At 42.9% G+C, this 19,324-nt stretch overlaps 1 protein-coding gene across 1 annotated transcript in view; it reads left to right on the top strand.

Annotated features, from left to right (window-relative positions):
• Positions 1-10,486, top strand: part of POU2AF1 (POU class 2 associating factor 1) — a 31,965-nt gene extending 21,479 nt beyond the window's left edge. Inside the window, exons 2-5 of the mRNA XM_006890765.1 lie at positions 5,077-5,207; positions 5,710-5,752; positions 5,839-6,104; positions 10,109-10,486. Coding sequence (XP_006890827.1) covers positions 5,077-5,207; positions 5,710-5,752; positions 5,839-6,104; positions 10,109-10,423 — 755 coding nt within the window. The 3' untranslated portion in view covers positions 10,424-10,486. The remainder of the gene's footprint in view (positions 1-5,076; positions 5,208-5,709; positions 5,753-5,838; positions 6,105-10,108) is intronic.
• The last annotated feature ends 8,838 nt before the right edge of the window (positions 10,487-19,324 follow it).

Raw genomic sequence — 19,324 nt, 5'->3', positions numbered from 1 at the left:
GCCTTTTATGTAGTCCCTGTGTGCAAATAGAGTGCTTCATGTTCCTCAGAAGAATTAAGAGACTGATGCCAATAATGCTAGGATTGCCAAATAACTCTCTCCTTCAAGCATTTCCTGTGCCTCGAGCTGCATTTTATTCCTATAAGGTGACTGAAATCCCAACTGGGCATAAGCATAGATTGAGAAATGTGGCTGTGAAAGAGACTGTGAGTAACGATAAGAATGACGGAACAAAGTGTGAGAGAGCCAAGTACCTTCTTTTCTCTGCCATGTCAGGCCACCGTGTGGCCAATAGTAGGCAACATCCAAGGAAAGAGGGAACTGGCAAATGGGACTTGTATAGGAGTGATGAACCAGGTAGGAGGTTGCTGTTGTTAGGTCCTATAAGGCCGACTATGACTCAGAGCAACCCTGTGAACAACAAATCACAACCTTGCCCTATCTTGGCCATCCTCACACTCATGCTCAAGTTCACTGTCACAGCTACTGTATCAATCTTTTTCATTGAGGATCTTCATCTCTTTTATTGACTCTCTGCTTTCACCAACATCATGTCTTTTACTGAGGCCTGGTGACTCCTGATAACGTGTTCAAGATATATTGAGGTGAAGTTACACCCTTCTTTTTCTTAGGTGTGCTTCCTTTAAGACAGATTTGTTTGTTCTTTCGGTAATCGTGACATATTCAATATGCTTCACTAGTATCACAATTCAAAGGCATTGATTCTTTTGTTTTCCTTATTTATTGTTCAATTTCACTTGCAATTGAAGCAACTGAAAAACCACATGTCTTGGATCAGGTATACCTTAGTCTTTAAATATATAGTCTTTAGCACATTAAAGATGTCCTTAACAGCATGTTTGTCAAATACCCAATTAATCTTTTGATTTATTGCATGCTGTTACCATGTAAATATGTGCTTGTGGATCTAAGTAAAATTAAATCTTTGACAATTTTTGTATTTTCTCTTTTGATCATGATGCTGTCGATTGCTCCAATTGTAAGGATTTTTGTTTTCTTTATCTTGAGATGTAATCTCTATTAAAGACTGTAGATACTGATCTTCAGTTAGTGTTTTTAGTCTTTTTCATTTAATGCAAGCAAGGTTGGGTTAAGTGCATAACTTATTGATGGGGAAACATAGCTGAAGAATGAAATGTTTATTTGGATTTTTTTTAAATTTTTTGGAGGGTTTTTTTTTTGTTGTTGTTGTTTATTTGGATTTTGTTGTTGTTGTGTACTGTAGAGTGAAAAACCAACCCATAGCTGATCCTCTGGTGGGTTTTTAGAGTCAGTTGATGGCAAGGGAGGAGATTGCCTATCTGTTTCCCACAGAGCAGCTTGTGGCCTCAAACCATGTGCCTTTGGGATTATGGTGCAGCTTCTAGGTCACGAGGCCACCATAGCTCCCTTGCCACTAGGCCACCAGGGCTCCCTATTCTATCTGGTGTAAAACTCACAGCTGTTGAGTTGCTTCTGATGCATAGTGATCCTATAGGACAGAGTAGAACTGTCTCCTTAGGGTTTCCAAGGCTGTAAATCTCACTTTCTCTCCCGTAGAGCTCCTGGTATGTTAAAGGAACATTCTAGTTAGCTTAGTAAGAGCTTCCTCAGATCCTACAGGGGCATTAACTGCATTTTGGTCCTCCAAAATGGAGTGCTCTCGTGGCCTAGTGGCTAAGGAGTTGCACTACCAACTCAGAGACAGACAATTCAAATCTACCAGCTGCTCCTGTGGAGAAAGATGGGAAATTTCCTGTGGAGAAAGATGAGAAAGATACAATTTACAGCCCCTGAAAATCCACTGGAGGGTAAGCTATGAGTAAGTTCTGATTCCACAGCAATGACTTTGTATCTTTTAATTTTTATATGGCTCAGTGAGAAGAAGCTGAGGCACGTGGTTCAAATCCACCAGCTGAGCCTTGGTAAAGGATTAACTGCCTCTGAAAACCTCCTGGAGGGTCACTTGATTGTAAACAACAACAATACTAATAAAAAGCTTAGCTAGCATTTATCAGGAACTTCTTTGTGCCCCACTAGATTTTATGCACTTTATCTAATTCTCAAATTGCCCTGTGAGGTTTATACCACTGTGCTCCACATTTTATAAATGATAAATCTGCAGAGGCTTTGTGGATTGTGAGTGTCCTTAGAAGTAATTAAAGGAAAATAGAGCTTGTTACCATGGAGCATGTTCAGTAAGAAGATGAGATTTTTGACAAAGTTCTTGAAAAGGAGATAGAAGTGAGTGGAGGGACAGAAAGAGAAAAAACATGCAGTGAGCATCTATTATATAGTGAGCATCTATTATATTGTAGTTATAGTCTTGCAAGTTTTCCATATACCTTTTTCCATTCATCCTCAAGACAGTTGTGTGAGATAAGACTTATTATTCTCACTTTACAGATGGGGAAATTGAGGCCCAGAGACATTAAATAAATTAATGGAGGACTTTCCAGTTGTAAGTGGCAGGGACCAGATTTGAATACAGGTATATTTTGGCTCTCAAGTCCCTTCTCATTGTTGTTTAGAACAAAGACTGTAAGGCATGTGGGTGGTCCTCAGCACATGTACCAGGTGGGTCCCCCTGATGTACCAGTATAGTGACCCAATTTCCACAGGTAGTAGCAGTCATTTCATGTGTAGCTGGTTTTCTGTCTCTCTCAACTGCAGAATCCATGGGCCATCTCCCTCTTGTTCAGGACTGTATTCGAGGTGTCTAGAGACAAGTCAAAGACTGTATGAATGAATGCATACCAGGGCAGATCCCTTGCACAATAGGCGATGTTAAAAGGAAGACAGTTTTATACCGGTGGATCAGGGATGGGTCATTGACAGTTCTAATCCTGTAGAACCTTAGAGTCATCTGAGAGATTTTTATAAATAGAGATTATGAACCCACATCTGAAACCCAGAGTCAGACTTTCTAAGAGAAGGGCCTAGGAAGCTGTATTTGCACCACTCAAGGTAAGGGTCAGACAACCAGTGTAGAGACTCCTAGACCAATCCAATCAATCTAGTCTGTGGGATTAAGGTTCTGAGATTCCCTATGATCTGATCCTGGAGCTCTTGAACAATACTCCCTCTTTCTGCCACCTGCGCCCAAGCCTCCTGCCTGCTGGCTTCAAGACCAGGCCAGTGTGTGTGTGTGTGTGTGTGTGTCAGTATGGTGGGAAGACGGGGGCCAAGTCAGACATGGAGCCTTATCAGCTGAATATTTACTGACCAAAGTTCAGTCCAGCAGAGCGATAGATCCGGAGCTAACAGATACCCAAGTTTCCGGGGCTTTGATTCTGATCCCAGGGGCCTGGGGGGCCCTTATCGGTGGGTGATAATGGGCTCTCCATGTAAGGCTTAGGGGATGGTGCTCTTTGACACTCCTAGAAGAGCTGACTTGCTCCCCAGGACCCAGTTTCCTTAGGCTCTGGCCATCTGGGTGGGCAGATGCTCACTTCCCAACAATGGCTACTCTGGGCTTGCTCTTTTGGCCAAGAAGGGCTTTATATTCTGGAGTTGTCTTTGGGGCTATATTTTTGGCTTCTTGTCTTTAATTATAAAAGACAGAAGGAACCTTTTCTCAGTTGCAAGGCTTGGCACTTTCACCCCCTGGACACATGGGTCATCCATCACTGAGCATTTGCCTGTGTCATCTGAACCACACACAAAGTGAGGATCCTCCCGGTTCAGCACAGTCTGAGAGTCCAGAAAAGCTGGGGGAAAGAGGACTGTCCAGCACATTTTAATAATCAGTCAGTAAATCAACAGTTCATTTACTGAGCCCATTATGGGCCTGCCACTTGTGAAGATATAAATAAATAAGATGCTACAAGATCGCAATGACAAGTTTATCATCTACTAGGGAGCTTAAATGATACCAAGAAGGACAACCAATTGTTACACGGTGTCCTTGGGTGACATACATGGCTTTCATTTTCTAACTGAAAGTTTGGTAATTTGAGTTCATCCTGAGGTACCTCCCAAGAAAGGTCTGCTATTCTACTTCACAAGAATAAGCTACTGAAAATCCTGTGTAGCACGGGTCTGCTCAGAAATGTATATGGTTTCTATGATTAGAATTGTGTATATATACACACATATATGTTGCTATTGTAACCTGCTGTTGAGTGGAAACCAAGTCATAGCTGACCCTCTAGTGGGTTTCTAGCGGCTGTAAATTGCATGGGAGGAGACGGTCTGTCTTTCTCCTGCAGTTCAACTGGTGGATTCAAACCATACTTTTACACACATAGCTCCTCAGGAGAAAGATGCGCAGTCTCTTCCTATTCCATTTACCGCCTCTGAAAACTTGCTGGAGGGTCACGTACAAGTCAGCTCTGACTCAGTGGTACTTAACAACAATATGCATATTTATTTATTTATTTCTGTATACCTATTTATATGAGGAGACCTGATGGTCTAGTGGTAAGGAGATGCATTACCAACCTAAAGGTATGCGAGTGGAATCCACAAGCAAGCTGCTCCATGAGAGGAAGATGGGCAGTCTCCTCCTGTACAGTTTACTACCTCTGGAAACCTAATGGAGCATCAGCGATGAGTCAGTTCCAACTTGACAGTACACAACAGCAATAAGATTTGCATATATATTTATATATATATAGTACAATGAATATGAAATAAGTCTGGATATGTGTGAGATTTTAAAGATGAAGTAAAGTTCTATGAGCTTAGTGGTCAGCCAGGAGGGTCCGGATTGTCTTGAGTGAGGAAAATTTTAGAGGTCATGAGTTGGATCACCACGAGTTGGAATTGATGTATGTCTTTGCTTCAGTGAGTAAAGGAATTAGAAGACTGGGTCAAGATCCTGGAGAGTAACTAATTTGAGACTGAGAGATGGGTCTTAGTTAACTGGGTGGAGAGGAACCATAGAAGTGTTAGGGAGAGAAGGCATGACACAACTGAAGGAAAGGTTCAGCAAATCTGCTCCACCTTCTTAAGTGGGCCTCCACATTCAAGCACAATTTAAGCGAGCAAGTCCTTCAGGGGAGTGGACACTTTGGATGGGAAGTGCTTGTCTGACAAGAGAGGTAAAAGCACCAGTGACTCTGCTTCTCACAGCTCCAGCTACAGAACAAGCCCCAGCGCCACCCCGGCCATACCAGGGTGTCCGAGTGAAGGAGCCGGTGAAGGAGCTGCTGAGGAGGAAGCGTGGACACGCCAGCAGTGGAGCAGCAGTCACACCTACCGCGGTGAGGAGGCCACCAGGGTGTGTGTGTGTGTGTGTGTGTGTGTGTGTGTGTGTGTGCGTGTGTGGTGTGCAATGGAGCCCAGCAAGTGCACTCATTTGCTCCATGGGATTCTCATAGGGTCAAATTGTCAAGGTGATGGCGGCAGGTGAGTTGGTCAAGAATAGGATGAATTAGTGTTCCTTGAAGTGAGGAGGAATACAGGCTCATTGAACAAAATCCTTGCCAGGACCTGATTCACACTTATTGGTACTCTCACTGGAGGTTACCCTTGGATGAGGAAGATGTCAACTCCCTGAATACCAGCTGCACAGACTTCTTATTAAATAGGAACACAAACCTCTCCAAAGTGTAGCTGGCAGTGTTGGGTTGTGGGGTGAGATGTGTTCTAACAAGGGAGAGCATCACCCTGCAGTCCTCTGTCCTAAGGCACTCTAGGATATTTCCTGGGTCAGGTGAGTTGGAGATTGTCAAATGATGACCCTCGTATCCTCTTCCCCTCTAGGTGGTGCTGCCTCACCAACCCCTGGCGACTTACACCACAGTGGGTAAGAACTACCCCCTAGCCCTGGTCTCCTCCAGACCCCTCATCCGGGGTGGCACCTACAGTGCTGGACTGTCCTTCTTCCCACAGGTCCTTCCTGCCTTGACATGGAGGTCTCTGCTTCTGCAGTCACCGAGGAGGGTGCCCTGTGTGCAGGCTGGCTCTCCCAGCCGGCCCCCGCCACACTCCAGCCTCTGACCCCATGGACGCCCTACACAGAGTATGTGTCACACGAAGCTGTCAGCTGCCCCTACTCGGCTGACATGTATGTGCAGCCCATGTGTCCCAGCTACACAGTTGTGGGACCCTCTTCGGTGCTGACCTATGCCTCCCAGCCACTCATCACCAATGTCACGGTATGTCACATAGTAGCAGAACTTGATCAACCTTGCTGCTGATTGCAAGGGTGGTCAGGTCATCTTAGCCCACGCCACCTTAGAGTTCTTATTCCTGCTGACCAAAAATATCTTCCACAAAGGAGGCTGTAAGCTCCTTTGCCATGCTTTAAGTTCCTTGAGGGTGGGAAGTTCCTCTGTCTCTGATTTGCTCTCCATTCTTTCCATTGATACTTGGTTCCAAGTGTAGCATTCTTTGCCATGGATTGTCTGATGTAATCTGCTTGGGATTTCCTGCTAGAATCCGACCTTCAATTCAGAGAACTTAGAGAATGCTGCTCACTAATAGTAGGATTTCAACTTAACAGTTGATCAGTACGTGACTTCCACACAAGTTTTCAGAAAACAGTCCTTCTGATTGAATTGGACCCATCCAACAGGATAATTTTTGTTCTTCAATTCTGTCTCTAGGGTCAGATCACCTGAGTTCAAATCCATGACAGTTCACTTTCTAGCTATGCCGCTATTTAGCCTCTATGAACTTCAGTGTCCTTGGGACATTGAAATTGGGAATACTAATCAGAGTGCTGTAGCCAGAATCAAATAAGATAGGGCAAGCGGAGTGCTTAGCAGAAGTCCTGACATAAAGAAAGCACAAATGGATGTTAGCTACTTGAAAGCTTCAAGCCAGCCGACAAAAGATTGTTTTCACACAGCAGATGGAAATGAATCCCTGTGGAATGAGGAGAGAAACAGTTTGATATAAATGGTGTTTCTTTTCACCAGAGGAATGGGAATCTGTCAAGTGTGCAGAGGATAAAAGCTTTACTACAGTTGCAACTGTATTTAGCTCCCGTCCAGGGAGAAGTGTGGACTCAAGCCACAGGAGTAGTTGCAAAGCCCACCTACGATGGTGGCATTTGCTTTGATTTCCCTCCAAGGTCCAGGCTTCTGATGAAGCTTCTTCCTGCATCTCAATATTAACCAGGCAGGGACTGCAGAGGAGCCCTCCCACCCCATTCCTCTCCTCCACCCCACAATCCAGCAAACCAACTGTGAGGCCATGAAGATGGGAAATAGGAAGAAGTTAATGTAACACTTCTCCCAGGGAACTCATTTGCATATCAGGGGGCCTGGCAGGGTAGGAGTGGAGGGTGGGAGTGAAAGGCAGGATGGTTCCCAACCATTACATTACTAAAGATTTTCTTTTTTTCATTATTTATCCTTTCATCACCCCACCCCATGCTTTGAAAGAGTCTGTGTATCAAACAAACTGTATTTATTAAGAAATAATTTATTTGAGTTGTCATTTTGTAAATGAATTCATCAAAGAAGGCTAGAGCTCCCAATCAACACTCCTGATCAGTGGGAGATAAAACCTGTGTGGTGCTGGGTGGAGGTGATTCCTTCTGGCCAATTTACCTGGAGTTCCACTGACCTGTATGAGTTTTTTTCTTTGATAATGTAGGGTGTCTACTTGGACTCCTAAAGGATATAAACAGTAGGGCTTTCTCAGATTCAGAGAGCTCTGGTGCCATCGTCCTACGAGAGTAGTGCTTCTAACCCAAAGGATCAAGTCTGTCCACTGATCCACAAGAGAAAGACGGGTAATCTCCTTCAGTGCAATTTACAGCCTTTGAAAACGTGCTGAAGGCCAATTATAATTTGGTTCTTACTCAGGGGCAATGAGAGTTTTGGGGCTGGAGATCACTGGGTTAAATCAGTGGGATGTGGTGGGTGGGCTGTACACGTGAGATCCCTTGAAGTCTATCAGTTTATGGATAAACAGCCTGCTACCTACAATGTAAATCAACCATAGGATCTTAGTGGTTGTTGTTAGGTGCCATCGAGCCACTCGCAACTCACAGCAACCCTATGCCCTATGTACAATGTCTGAACCCTGTCCTATCCTGAGCCAATCTCACTGTCTCTGACACACCTCCCCTCATTACCACACTTACTGTGTCAATTCATCTCATGTGGGGTCTTCCTCTCCTGTGCTATCCCTCCACCCTTCTGAGCATGATGTCCTTCTCCAAGGTCTAGTCTCTCCTTGCCATGTGCTTATAGTATGTGAGATGGAATTTCAAAATCCTTGCCTCCAAGGAGCACTCTGGTTTCACTTTCTCCAGGACAGACTTGCTTGTTCTCTTAGCAGTCCCTGATAGGTTCAGTACTCTTCTCCAGCACCACAACTCAAAAGCATCAATTTTTCTTCTGCCATCTTTATTCATTGATACACAGAGAGTAATCACGAAGACTGTGGCTTGGATCAGGTGCACTTTAGTCTCTAGACTGACATCGCTGCTCCTTGGTACACATGCCCAATCTCACACTTTACTCATGATGTCTGGCACCAGAATTAGTACTGCACCAAGAACCCAGCAGATATAATTAAGCTGTGCCGTAGATGACTTTAGCCCTTGGGTGGTGCAAATAGTTAAGTGCTCAGCTGCTAACCAAAAGTTTGGAGGGTTTAGTCCACCCTGGGGTGCCTCAGAAGAAATGCCTGTATCCAAAAACCCCACCTACTATAAACCCTATGGAGTGCAGCTCTCCTCAAAACACATGGGATTAACACAAGTATGCAGTGATTCAACCACACTTGGTTTGGTTTTGTTTTTGAATGACTCTCATAGTTTCCTTTTAAGACACTGTGGTGACCAGGACTTGACAGAAGAATTGAGGCTTTAGGAAAATTTTGGTCTCTTTGATATTCCACACAGAGAACCCTTTCTTCCAACTACATCCCTCATAGATTGACCTCAGACTGTGGTAGCAGTTACTGTGTATGTGAGGGGAATTATTCCCACCACAGTGGAAAGACTCTGAAGACTTTCAGAGGCATCCAGGATGGCACTGGGAATCCAGCAAAGAGACAGAGGAATTGAGGACAGAGGAGAAATCAAGTAGCCATAGGAAAGACCACATTATGTTTGCCACAAAGTAGTATTCTCCAGAATCAGTGGAGGTCTAGGAGGGCCTTCTCCCTGCAATATGCCTCCAGGAGGGGAGGGAGGTAAGTGGAGCTGTGTGGCCAATGGCTACCCATGGCTGTAGAGTACCAGGAAAGTTCCTGAGTCTGGGTGGGACTCAGGTCATCTTATAACACAGATACTCTGTTATGTGACAGGCTAGTACACAGTATTTTCACTGATTTTTAAGATGCCCATTTCCCCCTCTTGAAAGCAGGAGTGGCATCCATTTCCTAAACAACATGCTTCTGGAAACTCTATGAACTTTGATAAATTTTGGTTGTTGTAGAAGGGCTTCAGGCCTTTTGTTAACATGGTTGTTATGAGTCGTGCTCAACTCGAAGGCAATCAACAAAAATTTCCCCCACATTTTTATGTCCCTGAAATTGAGATCTGTGTTATGCCTATGGCAACAGAACATGGAAATCTCATCTTATTGCTCAGGAGTCGGAAATGACTCATAGCTGACCCTCCAGTAGGGTTTCAGGAGCTATACATGCCTTCTTTTTCTCTAAGAGTAGTTGGTAGATTTGAACCTTTGTGTTTGCAGTTCAACTTCTTATTCCACTAGACTACCAGTTGTTCTTGTTATATGTGAAGTCTGAATTGTCAAATCTGAACCAACTCATAAGCTGACTCCCCAGTGAGTTTTCAGAGGCAATGAATGGCACTGGAGGAGACTGTCCATTTTTTTCCTGTGGAACAGCTATTGGATTTGAACTGTCATACCACTAGGTCACCAGAACCCCCTAGACCACCAGACCTCTCCAAAAATCATCCCTAAATTTCTTTCAGCTCTATGATGTTCGTTCACTTTATATCCGGATTTACAAAAGAGAAAATTGAGGCTTCAGACATGTAGCTAATAAGTGACAGAGTCCGTGATAGTGTCCCTTAGGGGAGATGCTGGGCAGGATAAGGTAAAGCCCCCTAGAGTCAAAAACAGGAATTGGCCCAGTTGAAAACAAAATGGTACCAGATGTCAGTGAAGATTGTGGATGATCACCAGAGCAGCTGGCCAACCATTAGTCCTGTGCTTTCTCATTACAGACAAGAAGTGCTGCCACCCCGACGGCGGGGCCCCAGCTGGAGAGCCCAGAGCACCAGGCACCCCTCACCTATTTCCCGTGGCCTCAGCCCATTTCCACGCTGCCCACCTCCACCCTGCAGTACCAGCCTCCAGCTCCAGCCCTGCCGGGGCCACAGTTTGTCCAGCTTCCCTTCTCTATCCAGGAGCCAGTCATGCAGGACATGGAAGATCCCCGGAGAGCCGTCAGCTCCATGACTATCGACAAGCTACTTTTGGAGGAAGAGGATAGTGAGGCCTACCCGCTCAACCACACTCTCTCAGTGGAAGGATTTTAGGCTGCCTCTCTCCGGGGGCGCTTCTCTGAAACTGGGATTTCCAAATAAGCCTGGAATTGAGCCTCAGAGTTACATCAGTCTGGAGCAATTGTTCCATAACTATACGTTGTAGAAAAAAGGGGGGGGGAAACTTGTGAATTTGCTTCTACCCATTCTCCCTCCTATTCCTATGCCTTAACCATGCCCTTCCTTCTTCACTCTATTTCTTTCTCTGTCCTTCTCTCTTTCCTCTTCATACTTCTATTCCTCCTTTCCTCCATTTCTCTCATCTTTTCTCTTTCCTTCCTTTCTTTCTCATTTCACCTCCAGTTTTGCTCCTTTTTGGGAAAGAATATTTGGGATTACAGTTTTTACTGATGTGCAGGAGTGGTGTCCACTTCCTAAACAAGCAGCCCCTGAAACTCGATGAATTTTGAGAAATGTCGATAGTTGTAGAGGGGCTTCAGGTCTTTTGTTCATAGGGTCGCTATGAGTTGTGCTCGACTCGACGGCAATCAACAACAACAACAACAATTTGATGCTAAATGCTGCCGATGTGGGTCCCAGGCACTCTCATTTCCCCCTCACTTCAGTCCTCAGAGAAGACTGCTTCTCTCCAGCTCCCACTGCTTCATCAGAGAGCTGCAGTACCAGTTACACCCGCTGTCACATTGAGATGGACTGCTGCCCTGCGGGGTGGTTCCACTGCTCACACTCCCATAGAGGCAGCCAAAGGCAGACCCAGAGTCTTTGAGCTGTCTCTTCACACAGTGACTCCTTTGTTATTCCTAACATTGACCAGATTTACAGTCTATGCAGAGAAGTCTCAAGACCTGGGGCTCAGCCTGGTGATGACTGGGGTGGGGGGGGGGTTTGTAAAACAATGAAAGAATCTTTTCTTTTACTTTTCCAAGAGGGTAGTGTTCTGGGGTGGGGGGGGGGGCCTTCAGGAATGGTGTAAACCATCTTGTTAGGTGACATTGAGCTATGACTCATAGGGACCCTGTGAGCAACAGAACTGAACTTTGTCCTAACCTGGGCCATTCTAATCAACTCTGATATGCGTAAACCCATTGTTACAGTTACCATGTCTGTCCTTCTTGTTGAGGGCCTCTCCCTCTTTCTCTGGCCTTTCCTGACATTATGTCTTTTTCCAAGGACTGGCCCCTCCTGTCAACATGCCCAGAGTATGTGAGATAAAGTTTCACCATTCTTGCCTCTAAGGAATATCCTGATTGCATTTCCTCCAAGACAGACTGGTTTAAAGAAGGGGAAATCTAGAGACTGGAAAAATTGGGCTTTTACAGGGTGAGGAAGACCAAGGAATAATTTTGCACCAGATTACTTAATTATTCAGGATGAAAGCAAACTTAAATATCACCTTGATAGTTGGTGCTGTGACTCTGTTTGTGGGATGCTTGTAAGGAAAGCTGAACCCTTGTCCCTAGAGTAAATGGTGTGTTTGCCTGGCCACATCTGTTCCGTCTCCACACCTTCTGCCTATGGCCACTGAGTGCATGCTCAGTGCTGTCACATGTGCTTCTGTAGTGTCAAAACCACCCGTAAGCCACCTCCACCCTTCTTGGGCCTCGTAGAGCCTCAGCCTGAAGTATCCTTATGCTTCATTTCAATTTGTATTTCTCTACTAGAGAAATGTCACACTTAGCTTCTGATAAGGAATCATGGTTGAACAATACATTACATCTTGGGCTAATGATTGAAATGTTGGAGGTTCCTCAGCAGTCTGGAGGAGAAAAATGCAGTCTCCTCTCTTAGGGCCTTGGAAAGTCAATGGAGGGTCAACGTGAGGCCAAACTGACTCAGTTGATAGAGGATTTGCCTTGCCTTTGAGCTCTTCATAGGAGTTCTGTTTTGGAAGCTGGCACCTCTGCCCACTAGTGGTAACATTGTCCCCAGGAGTCAAACACATTGGTTGATGAAATCCATGAGAAGTAATAGATTTTCCTGGGAAATTACCATTTTAAACAAAAACATCTTGGTACAGTTATTACCTCTCTTCTCCTCCCTCCTGTCAACTTTGGTTTATTTTGATCCAAATTTCTCTCTCTCCACTTAAAATCTCAGTAATGTTTCAAAGCCTCCTTATTCAGACTTAGAATTTAGATTTCAAATCTCAAGATGTTTTTAATTTTTTTATTTTATGCTGGTTTACTTACAAAGTTACTAATGTTTGTATACGTTTTTAAGTGAACGATTTAAATCTCTGTGAGTAGTGATGGTGAGTAGGCCACGGAAGAGCCGCCTCAGACCTCTAAAAAGAAGCCTCATTGTTCGGTACCATCTAGTTGATTATGTCCAACAGTGGTCCTGGAACAACAGATCGGAACCTTGTGTTAGCCTGTACCATCCACGTTCAAGCCCATTGTGGTAGTCACTGCGTCGGAAGCCCTGGTTTCCCATTAAAAACACTATGCAAGGCTTTTTGACTGCCAGATTTGAGAGGATGCAGAAGCATTCTTCACAAAGGAGTGTAAATTGCAGAAACGACAAACAGAAAAAACACATAAAGTCCTTTTGATATTTGCTAAGCTTTAAATGATATCTTCTTTTTTACCTAGAAGTCAAATGACCTGGCTGTAGTATGTAGTAGTCCATATAGATTTCTTACTTGGTTATTTTGCTGATAGAAACTTTGTCAATAAAGATTTGCAGAGATTTTGCTGTGAAGCGTTTTCTTTCTTATCAGATTAATCCTATTTGAGCCTTCAGTCTCATGTCAGGCACTGTTATTACAGAGGGAGTTTACATTTATCTTGTTGGTTTTGCCATTTGAGCTGCCCCAGCGAAGATAAAATCAGCCTCTGCTGTTTCTGCGAAGCCTGCAGATGGCGCAGTGGTTAAAAAGCTTGACAGCTGATGGAAAAGTCCCCCCAGAGGCACCTCGGAAGAAAGTCCTGGTGGTTTATTTCTGAAAAGTCAGTCACTAGAGCATCATGCTTTGGAGCATGGGTTCACTCTGACACACTTGAGGTCACTTTAGTGCCAGAATTGACTCCTCAGCAACTGGTTTGCTATCTTGTATCAGTCAGGTTCCCCCAGGCAGACTATTGAGACAGGTGGGCTCCATCTGGAGAGGTGGACCATCTGAAAAGAGGAAGATGCTCGTTTTCACCCTTACTGCCTTTCCTGCCACTCATGTGACGTGCATCACTTCTCATGAAGTTCGATATTTGTGCATGCAGTCTACCATTGGTGTTTCCATAGCAGGCTCTTATTTATAGTCTCTCCATGGGGCCTAATATAGGGTCTCTGTCCTCAGGAAACCATCCCTTAAGGGTAGACAACCCAGGGAAAGTAAAAATTTAACAAGTCAGTCACTCTTCTCTAAGACCAACAAACTTGGCAATGAATAACAATGTGTTCACTGTTGTTGCCTGAAGTTGCATTGATTCTGACTCATAAGCTAATTACTGTTAAGACAATTCTGACTCATGGTGAGCCTATTGACAGAGTAAAATTGCCCTGTGGCACTTCCAAGGCTGTGAATCTTTACAGGAGTTGTTTTTCACATCTTCCTCCTATGTGTGGAGTGACTGGTGAGTTTGAACAGCCTATCGATCGTCCAATTATCAGTCAAGCTATCAACCAATATGCCACCTTGGCTCCTTCTGACTCACGGTGACCTTTAGCAGCAAGCATCTGTGACTCATAGCCACCCTATACACAACAGCTCTGAAGCCTGTCCTATTCTGAGCCAATCTCACCGTCTCTGACATACCTACCCCCATTTCCCTAGTCACTGTGTCAATTCATCTCTTCTGGGGTCTTCCTCTCCTGGTCTGTCCCTCCACCCTTCTAAGCCTGATCTCCTTCTCCAAGGACTGATCCCTCTTGGCACGTGCCCAGCGTATGTCAGCTAGAGCTTCAAAATCCTAGCCTCCAAGGAGAAACTTGGTTTCACCCTCTCCAGGACAAACCTGTTCACTTTCTTGGCAATCTATGGTATATTCAATACTCTTCTCCAGTACCACAACTCCAAAGCATCAATTTTGTTTTTCTTCTGTCATCCTTAGTTATTGTCCAGCTCTCTGATGTGAAAACCATTTATGACAGCCAACTAAGAAAGCTCATTGCCATTGTGTTGGAACCAACTGATGGTTGATCCTGCAGTGGGTTTGGGGAGTCCATTGTTCTCTTGCAGACAAGCTGGATTTGGGCTGAGAGATGTGGCCTTTAGGTTAGCAGTGCAACTCTCTCCGGACTACACCACCTGAGCTCACCTAGGATAGAATTGTTGCTGTTAGGTGCCGTCAAGTTGGATATGACTCACAGTGACACTACAAACAACAGATCTGAAGCCTGTCCTATTCTGTGCCACCCTCACAATCTCTGACACCCTCAAGCCCATTGCTGCAGTCACTGTGTCAATCCCCTTGGTTGAGGGTCTTCCTCTCCTTCACTGAAACTCCATCTTCCCAAGCATGACATCCTTAGCAGTCTCCTTTTGCTGGTGGTCATCTGCATTGCTAAGAGCCTGTGCCCTCTCTACCTGAAGTAATTATTACTAGTGTAATTGTCTTTTCATTATCCACCATGCTCTGAAGTACGTCTTTCTCCTGCATCTTTTATAGGAGGATAAGTGAAATCCAAGCTCATGATTTAGCTCACTTTTCATTATCATCATCATTGTCCTTTTGTTTAATTTTCATGTGGCTCTTAACGTGGAAAACAATGAAATAAAGAGATCTGATAAGGCTTAACTATAGTTGGGGTAAATATTTTTTAAAGTATTCTTTTCTTTAAAGCTCAGTTGCTGTAGAGTCCACCATGTCTCCTGGTGACCTCAAGACTGTAAAGCTGCACCCCCAAGAGTTTTTATGGCTGATTCCTCATAAGAAAGTCGTCATGCCTCTCTTCTGAGACACGTCTGTCTTGAACCTCTGCGCTTTCGCTTAGCGTCAAGATCATAATCTTTCTGTGATACTAACTCTGCAATGGGAAGAGGGTGACCAGCTTCATGTAAAGTTGGCGCTTCATCAGATTCTGATAAATGAGGCTTTCCATTTGCAGCATAAAATAGAAGAAAGGATGAGATGAGTGTGAGGTAAGATGAAGACGTGGGACATGAACACAGTGACACAAATCACACATAAAATAGTACGTGCTCATTTTCTCAACTGAGGTTTCATCATCTTAAATGGACACGTGCAGACATGTTACACCTGAGTTTCTACTTGAGTTTCTTGAAATCAGAAACCTTTATTTTTTTTGGTATCAGCTTCATTGATGAGTCTAATATGTAACAATAATATATTTAAATGGGATTAATTTAGAAAATTTGGTACCAGCGTCATTGATGAGTCTAATATGTAACAATAATATATTTAAATGGGATTAATTTAGAAAATTTGGTACCAGCGTCATTGATGAGTCTAATATGTAACGATAATATATTTAAATTGAATTAATTTAGAAAATTCTCTATTACATATCATCGCTCCTAGTTATTGACAAAATATAACACTCCAGTGGGTTTTGGAGGCTGTAAATTGTACGGAAAGAGATTGTCCATCTTTCTCTGGAGGAGCTGCTGCTGCTGGTGGGTTTGAACTGCCAAAGAAGCTGGCTTTTGGGTTCAACATCCTATGGACTGTGCTACCAGAATCCCTGAATTAATTGACATGAGTGATGACAAGTTGATGATGTAGAGTTTTCTTTCTTGGGCTTCTGGACACATAATTACCTTTTTCCTCTCCTGAATGCTTAGAGAGAAACTTTCACAGGCTATTATTTTTTAATTTATTAGTTTTCCTGTGAATTGGAATAGATTTCATTTGCTAATTTAATACGTGTCTTACTGAGTTCTACCTCTGGACTATTGGAATTATTAAAGATATCTACTTTGAGATAGACTTCTTGCTCTGTTATCTCCTTTCAAAATGAGTATCCATGTCATATTGAATATTTACTTATTTATAAATTGTATCTCTGAATAAATCTACACTTATAATACTCGTTATAAAGCATTCACAGCACAAGGTGGCAGTGTGATGGGCAGAGGGGGTAAAGGAATTAGGAAAATTCCAGTGGGGACCTGAAAAGGCAGGATAACAGTGGGCAAAGGTCAATAATGATTAATTTTCTAAGACACGTGTGGAAATGAAGGCATGACATACAATGTGAATGAAGGAATGTGTGAAACACAATATATGTGTATGAAAAAATAAGTATATATTTACATTTTTTTAATTATTATTATTTTTATGTGGACTGTCAAATCAGAGCTGACTAGTATAGGAGGAGATTGCCCCTTCTTCTCCAGCAGAGCATGTGTGGGATTCGAACTGCATACCTCTGGGATTGCAGTGCAGCTTCTTGTCCCTGGGCTATCAGAGCTCCTGAAAAAATAAGTACACATTAAAAAAAATATGTTGTCATATGAAAAAAAGAAAAAAAATACAGCAATAGAAAGTATAAACAGCTAAGTAAATAGAAAAATAATATTTTAAATAATTTAATAATTGTACTAAATTAACATACTTTTTTCTTTAATAATGAAAAAGAAAATTTAGAAGGAAAATTGTCATTCAATATGTTTAAACCAATTTTGTAAATCTATGTGATATACTAATATGAACATTTGACTCTAATTTGTTGACTTCAGGATTTCATGTGAGTGAATTACATATGTAAAAGAGATACCCCACCAAAAAGATTTCAATCTTAGTGAAAACAGCATATTATTGGCTATATTGCCAAACATAGAAACGAAATCTAAAAATTTCTTCTACCAAATATGCAAAAGATTGGTTTCGGGGGTTTTTTTTTTGTTTGTTTGTTTTTAATTGGCTCGTAAATTTCAACCTTACTTGATGCCAACCTATTTTACAAACTCATTGTAGATGTTGCATTTTTATATTTTTTAACACAATGTTTTAAATGACTCTTAGTATTTACCTTAACCACCTAAAAGCTCTGTTTTTTTTAAAGTGTACAGGTGGAAGCATTTTTATAGGTAACACATGATGCTGGAAACATTCCAAGTTATTTTGAAACTTCTACTTTCAAAATGGTCTGCCCATTGCATGAGTTTCTAAAAGCATCATTAAAATGTCATCTTTTAATTAAATGGGCCCAATTAAACATGAATTGTGTTTCTTATTCAACAAAGTATCTGCAGGTGGCATATTTTAGCTAGTACTTTAGCACTGGGAAAAGATCAGCATTATGCTGACACTTTAAAAAAATACAGAATATCATTTTAAACAGAATAGTTATCATAATAATTGCATGATTTTATGACGTTTCTATAAAAATTCATCAATCACAATGATATCATCCATGACAGATAAATCTCAAAATGTTGTAATATTATTAGAAAGGAGTGAACTGAAGAAGGCATCAACATTGTCCTTTTCCCCCTCAACCCTTGGGACCTCCCTTTCATCCTTGAGGACACACCAGATTCACGAGTCACACGTGGCCATATGGACCCTCAAGGCATTATCTCTTGTTAGGATTAACATGTCCAGGTTTGACTGGGACTTTCCTGGTTTTAGCACTGACGGTCATATTTCTGGAAAATCCCTAAATCCCAGGAAATGGAGTTGTTTAGGTTTCCCTAATCCATATAATCACTCATTACTATGGAATTGGAACCAGCTCATAGTGGGACTCTACAGTAGGTTTCTGAGGCTACTCTTTCTCCCTTGGAACCACTAGTAGTAGACCACACTCTGATGGTCTAGTGGGGAGAAGCTGCTCTAAGGCATGTGGTTTGAATCCACCAGCTGCTCCTCGGGAGAAAGATGGGCAGTCTCCTCTCCTACAGCTAACTGCCTCTGAAAACCCACTGGAGGGCAAGCTATGAATAGGTTCTGACTCGATGGCATACAACAACATAGCAATAGCAAATAAGACACACATATTTCCTTGTGTCACTAGATTAGATTTCTAGATGCTTCCTTCTGTGTTGTTTCATGGAAGCTCTCTGGCACAGTCATCCCACTTTGGATCTTGTCCCCAGGGTCATCCTTGCTTGTTCTGAGTTCTCACTAAAGTTGCTCTGTCATCGTGCAAGATGGAAACTGGCTCTGCTCTGGAGAACGCTGCCATTATAGCACACTTGATAGTTTACTGACCCTCTGTGGTTGAGTCAAGTGGGTAACTGAGGCTTTAAACCTTTACAGGAGAAGACTTCTGCCTTTCTCCCTCAGAGAAACCAATGACCTTTTGGTTGATAATGTAATACATAGTGAAGTAGGCCCCTAGAGATCTCTTAATGGGCTACATACAGTACAGGGTAGACATAATTTTCACACTCACTGGGAAGCCAAAACTTCACATGACTCCATTGTGTTACTCACTTTGGTGTTCCATAAACTTCCTCTTAAGCATTTTTTTTAATGTCTTCTGACTTCCAGTGTCCTTCTCTGCTCTAATTCAGATTTTTCATGGAACTCCCCAAATTCTCCTGGATCTGGACTTGGAAGCTTTCTAATCTTGTCTAACATGCTCCTATGCACTCTCTAGCATCTTGAATACTCTTCTTATAGTTCTAAACCTTCCATACGAGGCTTTCTCTGCAGCAGGCCTTCAGCCACGCTCCACCTTCCACCTAGAACCATTTGTCCATTTGTCTTCTCACTCAATAATTTTAGAATAAGAGCTCTGGTGGTAAAGTCCGTGGGGATTTGCAATTCCAACCCAAAGCTAACCCTCTCTTGGTGGTTCAAATCCGCCAGTTGCATCTCAGGAGAAGTATGGACACTCTCTGTATGATTTACAGTCTCAGAAACCCAGTTGGGGTTGAGGGGGTGGTCAGCTATGAGCTGATTCTGATTTCATGGTAATGAGTGTGTGAATGAGAGGCAGAGGTTGTAGCTAAAATAATTTTTAAAAGCCCAGTATCTCACAACATAACAATTTATTTCTAGTGTTAATTGATCCACAGCAAATGCA

The sequence above is a fragment of the Elephantulus edwardii genome, unplaced genomic scaffold (assembly GCF_000299155.1).
Source record: "Elephantulus edwardii isolate Elephantulus edwardi_28Jun2011 unplaced genomic scaffold, EleEdw1.0 scaffold00093, whole genome shotgun sequence".
NCBI lineage: Eukaryota > Metazoa > Chordata > Mammalia > Macroscelidea > Macroscelididae > Elephantulus > Elephantulus edwardii.
The sequence above is the reverse complement of the archived record's forward strand: the minus strand, read 5'-3'. Positions and strand labels throughout refer to the sequence as shown.